Source organism: Cyrtonyx montezumae, unplaced genomic scaffold (genome assembly GCF_038088225.1).
Source record: "Cyrtonyx montezumae isolate F1298 unplaced genomic scaffold, pur_monq_1.0 scaffold_19, whole genome shotgun sequence".
NCBI classification, from domain to species: Eukaryota; Metazoa; Chordata; class Aves; order Galliformes; family Odontophoridae; genus Cyrtonyx; species Cyrtonyx montezumae.
In genome coordinates this window covers 2722244-2732026 of record NW_027071925.1, presented here as the reverse complement: position 1 = coordinate 2732026, position 9783 = coordinate 2722244, and the positions used below count along the sequence as shown (strand labels likewise).

Genomic DNA, 9783 nt, shown 5'->3' with positions numbered 1-9783 from the left:
AAATTTGACTTCCATTTTCAAGTAGAAAAAGCAACTTCTAAATATTTTTTTTTGCTTCCCAGCCATCTTCTACAGCACTGTTCATGTCAGGTGTAAGCCAGCATGGCCTCTGTTACCTGTGTGAATGTGACACAGGGATCAGATCTCCACTGCACGACACAAATAGTCTGATTTTCCTTGAGAACGAAGGAATGATCTGAGGCACCAGAAGTACGCGGTTATTTGAGCAGGTGAGGAGTTTCCTCAGTCGCCCTTCACAGCAGCTCCATCTGCAGAAGGCAGGCCCTCGTTTGGAACTGCTCTAACTTCTACAACAGAAACAGACACAGTTTCTGTTTTGCAAGTGGCAGCCACAAGGGAGGGTTACAGCGGCTGTTCCAAAGGAAAGACAAGCTTCAAAATATTCTTAACTACACAGAGCACTGCAGCAGCTGTTTCTCTCCTGTCTGCCTGCACTCAGCACGAGGGGTACACTTAAGCATCTAAAAAGGAGCTTATCCCACAAAATATTAGTGACAGAATGCATGCCATCTGATACCTCACTGCAGGCCCTTCCCCCTTCTACAGCATCTCTGGTTTAGTCCCTTCATAATGATATTGCACGACACCTACGTGCATGGCACTAACATCAAGAATGCACAGCAAGCTAGATGAGCTCAACTCAAGCAGGACACCGTTTAGAAATCAATTAATATAAATCTATAAAAAACTGATTTTTAACTGAAAATACACAGCATTATTTCTATTCTCCCCGTGACATTAGCTCTCACAGCAATAGAAAAACTCAGTATGACTAAGACTGAATGCAGGCAGTTTTGTCCACTGTAGCCACGTAATGGTCAAATCTGTAGGTCTGGAATATTAAGTGCAATGCACAGCTTTACCACACAGTCCCTCTAAATACTTGTGCTACAGAGAAGGTATGTGCAGGTAGTAGAGCTCTTTTACTTACATTATACCCTGAAATACTTAGTTCTTACATTATTTCCTACTGAAAGGTCTTCAGAACACTCAAAACTCATTTTACAGACTGATGAAAAATCATTCTTCCAAATTCAGCCTCATTCTCCTCTCCAGAATGAGTGTTACTGAGGGCACACGTCAGATTGAAATGGAAATCCCTGAAACGTTAAGAAAATTGCAGAACATGAAAGATTTGATGGTTTGTAGCTTACATCTTTCTGCAGAACAAAGGTCAAATCTGGTTAATTACCTGCAAACTGTTTTTTCCCCCCACATTCATACACAGCAGCTTCCCAGTTCTAACAATGGAAGGTAGAGATTGAAAGCAACGTAATCAGCCAGAAAACTTGGAGTACCTCAAGAGCACAGCTGCGGGCAGAGGTCTGCTATGGTACCTGACACAAGTTTTTCTTATTTAATACTACACCCGTGGTTCTGTGCCACAGCCAAACTGCACCAACTGCAGCTCTCTGTCCCACTTGGATGATCCTTTCAAAGCAGCAGCAGGAGCACACTGGTCTCACACACACAAGTGGCTGGAGGTGAAATCAACCTGTTCTTTGGTCAGATAAATGCACACAGTCTCAGTTACCAATGGAACGTGCAACTGAAATCATTTCATAGCTTTCATTTTAGAGGTAGAGTGTTTTTAAACAGGAATGCAAGGCAAGTCTTGAAGGAAGGGATGCCAGCAGACACGGCATGGAGGCAGATCACTCTGTTACACTGTAGTCTATTCAGATCTCCCAGAGGAAACTACCAATATTTTCTAATTCAGGTCTTAACTCCACACAACTCCTAACACAAGTTGCTAAGCTTGAACACAAGCAGTTCTAGCACGTGGAACTTTCAGCTCTTTACAACTTCTGTACTTGCAGCACCAGCGTGCTGGTCAAGGCACAATGAAGCTTTAGTTCCAGGCAGAATGTGTTGACTAAAAGCACTTCATAAAGTACCTTGGATAGCAGTATAACCATTTGTGAAACCACTGGTTAGAACAGAAGACAGTACACAGAGCAACACGTGGGCCCAAGCCAAACATTTAGCCTAGCTAAAAAACAAACCTAAGCTATTATTTATGTCCTCGTTACTACAGCAAAACACAGAACAGATGCAGGGTGCCATGGTGTCTGACATCATTCTTTTCCCTACCTGAAGGAGTGTCTTTTCTTCCTTCCTAAATGCCCAGTTAAAATAGTAAACATTTAACTCAAGAATAAGGCTATTCTTTGGGTAGTCTGTGCCCAGAAGTTAAACACAACACACCAAAGGTATTGATGACCAACACCATTTTTTGGTTCTTCATTATGGCCCCATAGCAACTTCAAGAAAAGTAAGACAAGCTGAGCAACCTGAAGTTTGAAATGCCAGCCCATCACTCATCCTTTCCACTGGTATCTAATGGCAAGTCAGCAGTATGGAATATTAAAGTGCCACTGCAATGCATCACCTTAGTGCATAGGACCAATTTAGCATTATATTCACTCATTTATAATATTTCAAAAACCTCAAAGCGTTGTGATCTGAGTTAAACTTTAACCTGTTTACACAGGTTGATAGTGCTAGGACAAGGGGGAATGGTTTTAAACCATTCTATTCTATGAAATTCAGCTATTCAGTACATTCAGCTATATAGACAGTGTATTTCATACACTTATCTGCAGATCTTTGCAGTAAGGGGAAGCCTTCTATTGCTCCAATTCATTAACAGGAAAGTACATTTTTAAACCAGTGCAATAATAAATAAACCAGTGCTCCTAGAAAATTTTGACCAGCTGACAAAGTTCAAAAGACACAGGTGTCCACGTCCAGGAACTAAGAGAATTTGTTTTTCATTCTACAACGGCAGTACTGGGAGCACGGATCTTGGAGCAGTTTACCACTAAAGAAGTTGCCCTAAGATTTCTCCCACTATAAATGCACACTTAGATAAATGCCCGAGTGGAGACTGAGGAATTTCTTTACGAAGAACAATGTCTGTGATTTCCAGATCTCTGAATGTCTCTGCTTTCTTCAGCTCATGATTATTGATATTCATCCTGAGGTTCATCAGCATCACTAGCCTCTGTTTCACTGCTCTCACAGAGTTCTTCTTGGCTCTCTGCTCTGTCCAATTTCAGAAAACTGATGACAAGCTTGGCAACTGCATCCACATCACTGTGGAAAAGAAAAAACAGTGCAGGAGTTAATGCAATTGTGGTGCTGATGAAACAAGAACGGGCACACTAATTTCTTCTCCAGAAGAGTGGTCAGGCACTGGAATGGGCTGCCCAGGGAGGTGGCTGAGTCATCATCCCTGGAGGTGCTCAAGAAATGTTTTGATGCTGTACTAAAGGTTCAGTGAGAAGTGGTGGTGGTAGCTGAATGGTTGGACTAGATGATTTTGGAGGTCTTTCCCAACCTTGGTGATTTTATGATTCTTGAGAACAACTCTTTAAAGGGCCAGCCGATATGACAGAGCACGACTGACAGCATCCTACACATACAGGCACATCAAGCCAAGCAATTCTTTCCTTGTCAGAGCATATCAATCCTCTTCTTACAGTCCCTGCTGCAAGTGGCTTGAAAAGGTTACATCAAGTAACAGACACATAAGCATATAAGAAAGGTGCTAAGATGATATGCTCAACAGCTGGCAATTACTGAGCCACGCAACTGGTTTTCCACCTTACACACTCTAATTAAAAACAAAAAAAAGGGGGGTCCACACTTTACCTTTTGCAGCCCAGCACGGCACTCTGAGTCAGTGGGTGTGAAAATCCAGTGATAAATCGCAGCACAACCAGGTAACCCTTCCCAAAATACCGCACCGTCTCCTCTTCCACATTCACATCTCTGATCTCATGCAGTAGAGCAACCACTGTAAGCAGAGTACAGAACTCTTGAGGAAAAACAAACAAACAAAAAACCCAGCAAACTCTTGTTGCTTTTTTCTGCCTGCCAGTCACAGTTGCCCTCATGGATACTGCTTTCTCACCTTGTTCACTGCCTCCTTTTGAGAAGGTCAGTATTTTTTTGTAGAGATTGAATGTTTTCAGGCAGACTGTTCCCCTGTTCTTGTCAAATACAGCTTCCTGTAAAATTGAAAAAATAAAAATAAAAAAACAATTAATATTCTCTTTGTATACAGCTATTTCAATCCTCTTGTATGTAGCTATTTTAATTGGAGTCATCTGTCTATTACTGGACCATGAAAAGGGTAATCTTGCACATGTTTGAACAGACTTTACCATACCTCCTATGTCACTTCTATAAAGAAGATAAGCTGGTTTGTTTGCCTCCCCTGCCATACTCTTCATGTAATAAAAGCTATGCTTGGGATCCAATCTGAGTGCTACCTTGCTGCTCCTGTAACTCTCTCTTACAGACTGGGCTTGCACTAGGATTAAAATTCCCCAAAGAATCAAACACCAAAGTCTCTCACATGGGTTACTTATCTAATAATTCAGCTCAGTGAAATGACAAGCCTGTATAGGGAGGATACTGTTCTCAGCCCATCTCCCAACATAAACATCCATAAGATCAGAAACAAGCCTCACAAACACCTTTTTTTCCTAGTGGAAAACAGCCTGAGTAGCCTAGAAGGCAGAACCATCCTGATCAGGTACTTATTAGTAGGAGCAAGTGAATAAATCAGTGCAGTAGCTCAACAAAGGGCACGTCTCCCTTTTAAAATATATGTTCCATTTAGTTTCACATCCTACTGCAAGAATTGTGCAGAGTTTCCTCAAAACCAAAAGCATAAACTGCCTGGTTCCACTGCACAGTAGTAAAGTACATCAGACAGCTGAAATCAACACCTGACAAGCATTTTGGAGCTAGCACAATAACCTCATTTCCTGAGCTGAACATCTCACCTCCCACTGCTCCAGATTCTGTGCTGCCACGAAGAAGCATCCAGCCATGTAGAAGAGTTTCCATGCCAAGCTGTCTGAACAACACAAAAGATGCACGAACTTAGAGCTTCTTTCTTTCCCTGGTATTCAAAACAGTTTTACATGCTCCTTCTAAAAGCAACAAGGAAAAAAAGCAGTTTCTCTGATGCAGCATTTAACTCTACTGTAGATTATCTCAGGGTTAAGGGACAATGCAAAGTAATCCACTGAAGATTCACAAAAGGAAGCCAACACTTTTAACCTTTTAACAGCCAACATTTATTTTCTGTCCTGGAAAGGTTTACATCTATCACCATATCTAAACAATTTGCTTACTCCAGCTTTTGCAGATGGAATTGTTTAAAAAAGAAAAAAGAAAAAACACCTTGTAGCACTGCCTTAGCTGTCTGACAGTGTTTTAAGCAGCTTTCAATTCACTCTGCTCTTTAAATAAACACGGACTGTAATAGCAGTAAATTCTTATATGCTGCTAAGTTTTAAAACTTGAGGCTCAACAGGATGCTGCAAGAGAATCCCAACAGCTTGAAAAATAAATTCACAGATGGAAGAATACCTGTCACGTGGTGCAGCTGCCTGCTCTCAAAAGGTGCTTTTTTCATGAGTAATCACTGACAGGAGTGAGCTAACAGTTTCCAGAGAAACAGAGCACTGGCATCAAAGGCACAGTAATCATTTCATTATGGGGACACACAATCCTGGTACGCCCTCCCAGCAGAACAGTGAGGAGCAGCTGATCACATAAAGCATACTGAAAGCACAGAATGCTAGAGTTCTAAGTATTACTACTTAAAATACTCTTGCAAATGAGCAGGGAGACTAAGAATAAGAAATATAATGAGAAATACAGCACACAAGCATAATAAGTCATGCAGAGGCAGGAATTATTATTGGACTCTAACACTCCTGTCACAAAGTGTGACAGGTACATACACTGCCATTGTAAGGCTGCACAGAGCCACACAAAGGAGATGACAGGAAAAACAATTCCTGAAAAATGATAGGTCATTACCTGCACTGTAATACGCAGCAGCCAAACCTATGGAGGCTATTCCTAGAATAACAAGAGAGAATTAGAATGAGGAACTCAAACCTCCCAACATCCCCCGAAAACACAGAACACTCACAAATTAAAGTCTTGTGATTGCAACACTGATTACCCTACAGAAGACAGTTATTTTTCTTTGAACTCAGCCTGAATAAAAAAAAAACAAAAAAACTCCCACACTTCACATAAAGAAATCAAAAAGCAGAGAGGATAGAAGCCAGAAATAAAAGTAGTGACAGAACTGAGAACAGAATTTCAGAGAAACTCAGTCTAACTGTAACATCACACTTCCCCTCAAGCACAAGACAATTTTAAGCACTTAATCTTATCATGTTTACGTTATCAAGGTTATATCTCCCCCTCAAAGTGCTGTGGAGCCAGAAGAAAATTTGCACAACCAATTGTGTCAGAAGCCACCAACTGCCTTCCTCCATTCAGGAGGAAGCTGTGGCAGCATGACTCTGCAGCTGAGCATTGCTACAGAGCACATTTCTGAGAACCCACACTTTTTTTCCAATGCAAATGTGCATCCTATATGCTGCCTGGCATACAGTAGAAGTTATTTCCCAGCCCCTTTGAAACTTCCTCAGAATTCAGTACATGAGTCTGAGGGTCTGCAGGTGACAGACTGAAAAATTATCAGTCTCACTGTGAAACTACCACAGTGAGGAGCAAACATCAAGCTCATTTAGGGACTATTCAAAAGGAGTTCAAGTCATGATTCCTCTTCCTCAAACAAAATGCCTGGAAGATATGCATCTCATGCCACAGGCTCCTTCAGGAACTCATCACAACTCCCCTCTCTTTGTGCAAGCTCTGAAATAAACTGAAGAATACTACTAAAAGAGAAGTTAAAGAGCATGGGGTCTGAAATCAGAAATAAAAGGTAGTGGGTAGAAGTGAGAACAGAATTCTAGGGAGACTCAGTCTTTCTTACAGTACTTACCAACAAAGACAGACCAAGACCTGATGCCAGGTGACCTTGTCAGATGAAGAAGGGAGCCTGTGCGGGTTTCAATCAACATGTACATCTTCAGGAGCAGCTCTCCACAGCCCAGTCTGACTCATGAAACCTTGCTGGAACAGAACAAGAATAGAAAGTAGAATTGCTGCTGACTCCAACACTCTCCCTTCCTAGCACGTTACGACTTCTTACAAAGTGTTTTTCTGGACTATAATAGCTCCTAGAGTGGGAACATGACCTTTATCTCACAGGAATAAGAACATGCACATTTTTAAAAGTGCAGACAAACAAAAACAGTCATGAGGAAGAGACTTGCACAACAGGAATCTGAACTACTCTCCAAGAAACTTTGCGTTTGGGAATGAAGTCTCTATTCCTTTCTACCACAAACCACTTGTGGAAGAAAAAGTGAAAAACAAGAACCTGAAACAACCTTAGTGCTGCATGAGTTGCAATTCTTCATGCTAGTAAAACAGCAAGTGTAACGCAAAGGCCTCTGATGGCATTTTTGTGCTACGTGCAGAGGCAGCCATGATGAACTGGGCTGGCAGCTGAAATAGGACAACACAGCACCACAGAGGTCCCTCATTCCCCAGGACAGAACAGCAGGGTTACAGCCTCAGCCTGACATCAAAGTGTCAGACAATGCTGCGTATGGCATTCCCAGTTTCCAAACCTACTCCAGAAGAGGAGCAGGAATTTCCAGCAATGCTCCACTATCCCCAGCAACACAATGCCTTCAACCTAGACAACAGAGATCAAGAAAGCAAGTACCCATTTAAAGACAGTTAAGAGCTCGGCAATCCCATGTAGCATTTACAGCATCTATTTATTATCTACAACATAAGATGGTCTGATTTCTGACATGACTGAGAGCTCCAGGGTAAACTCATCCTTATCCCAACACAACCAGCACAAAAACTAAGAACAGATGTGTAGCAGATGGAAGTGGCACAGGAACCCAGCTGAGCTGCTCAGAATCACCCCCAAAGAAAGGATCGCTGCTTCTCTAGCAATAAACAAGTAGAAATGTTTGCTGTTGCTGTTACAGACTACAGTCCAAGAGAAGCAAAATGAGAGCGAGCAGTCGGCACTGCACCATTATATCAGCAGGGTGCCTGCTGGCCAAGTCTTGTGCTCACAGATGCAGTTTGTGGGAGCTTGGCACTAAGGATAAGCTGCAATCTGGGCTGCTGAGGAACACTAGCACCCAGCAGGGCTGAGATAGCACAGGGGCAGCGTGCAGGCTGACAGGTGTATAGGGGTGTGTGTGTGTGTGTGTGTGCTGCTCTTGGCCTGAGTGCTCCTGCTGTTCTTGGATAGCTCCCAACACACCCCAGTCTGCACAGGCTGTCTATTTTAGATACAGAGCTACTGAGGATTTTGTTTTCTGTTGAATAAAGCTGCCTTAACCAACACCACTGAAATAAGCAGAACAGACACTGCACAGAGACTGAAACCAAAACTGAACAGACCGAACCACGGCTGTACAGACGTGCTCCATCACATATCCAACGGCTGTGAGGTGATGCCCACCCACCCGAAAACCCTCCAGCACACGAGCAGCTTCCTGAGAGGGGAACACAGCTGCGGTGCTCCACGAAGACACACTCAGATGAAAGTAAAACTCACTGCCATCGAGAGAAAGCCGCCACCACTCCTTCAGCCAAGTCCCGCTACGCACACCAACGACGGGCAACCAAAACAACGGCACAAAGGGGCGACTGGGGGTACAAAAAGCACAGAGCCCACAGCAGGGAAACGCAGCGCGACCCAACCTAACCTAACCCAGCCCAGCCCAGCCGATCCCCTCCTGGCTCCCCCCCCCGCCCGGGTGCGCCTGACGCGGGGCGGCCCAACCCCGCGGGGCCCGCGCTCCAGCCGCCCCGCAGCCCCACCTGCCCGCTCCGAGCGGTGCCCGCTGCCGCCGCTCTCCGCCCTAAGAAGCCATCCTTAGCGAGGGCAGCCACGGCGCAGAGCTAACGCGCCCGCCCGGCATCGCTCGGGCTTTGAAACGGGAAGAGCCTCGCCCAAGATGGCGGCGCGCCGCCCGCGCTCAAGATGGCGGCGGAAGTCATCGTTTCCTCGCGCTGCCTGGCGTAACGCGGATAGTATAGGAAGGAGCGGGGAAGCTCGTGTTGGCAGTGGGGGCTGCGTGCTGTAGGGCGGCTGTAGTGGGTGCACTTGGTGCTGGTTTGCTGGTCCTGCTTTGGGAGAGGGGATGGCGGGGCGGCAGAATCCTGGAGTCTGTGGTTGGGTCAGAAGGGCCCTTACAGCCCCCAGCCCCGCGCTGCTGTGCCCACCCGCAGCCTGCGGTGTCTCCAGGGATGGGGCCCCACAGCTCTGTGCAGTGCTGGGGTGTCACTGCCCGCTGAGTGGAGAATTTCTTCCTAACACCTAACCTAAATCTCCCTTCTTTTAGTTCAAAGCCGTTCCTCTTCGTCTTAATGCTATCCAACCATGTAAGAATTTGCTCTCCCTCCTGTTAGTGAGCTCCCCTCAAATTCTGGAAGGCCGCAGTGAGGTCTCCCTGGATTCTGCTCTTCTCCAGGCCCGCAGATCCCTCAGCCTTTCTTCATACTGGAGGGGTGCTCGAGCTCTGAGCACCTTCATGGCCCTCCTGCACCCACTCCAGCATCTCTTTCTTGTGTTGAGGACCCCAGGCCTGCAATCTCTCCACCCTGGGAGCCTCTCCCAGCTGCCCTGGGCTTGGCAGCAGTGCTGCCTGCAATGACCCATGGAGGACAAAGTGTGCTGGAGCTCTTAACTGCAGCCAGTGCGTACCTGGCACTTCACTGAATCACAAAATCGTAGGGATTGGAAGGGACCTCTAGAGATCATTGAATCCCAAGCCCCTGCAGAGCAGCTCCCTACAGCAGGCTGCACAGGTTGGTATCCAGGTGGGTCTTGAATAT

General features: G+C 45.1%; 2 protein-coding genes across 3 annotated transcripts in view; both read right to left on the bottom strand.

Moving 5' to 3' along the window:
* Positions 1 to 412: 412 nt before the first annotated feature.
* The window catches only part of RAB40B (RAB40B, member RAS oncogene family), a 133311-nt gene continuing 123940 nt past the window's right edge, over positions 413 to 9783 (bottom strand). Inside the window, exon 7 of the transcript XR_010622138.1 lies at positions 413 to 422. The gene's annotated coding sequence lies outside the window, so the exon portion shown is untranslated. The remainder of the gene's footprint in view (positions 423 to 9783) is intronic.
* Positions 2587 to 8864, bottom strand: LOC136047836 (cytochrome b-245 chaperone 1). Of its 2 annotated transcripts, XM_065735138.1 has the most exons (7): positions 8767 to 8864; positions 6851 to 6977; positions 5869 to 5910; positions 4821 to 4894; positions 3941 to 4037; positions 3679 to 3823; positions 2587 to 3120 (listed from the first exon to the last, which is right to left on the bottom strand). In XM_065735138.1, the coding sequence occupies exons 2-7, from the start codon at positions 6933 to 6935 to the stop codon at positions 2988 to 2990; spliced, it is 576 nt and encodes a 191-aa protein (XP_065591210.1). In that variant the 5' UTR covers positions 6936 to 6977; positions 8767 to 8864; the 3' UTR covers positions 2587 to 2987. The 2 variants fall into 2 exon arrangements, with proteins under 2 accessions (XP_065591210.1, XP_065591212.1); XM_065735140.1 differs by lacking the exon at positions 8767 to 8864 and having other exon boundaries at positions 6851 to 7437.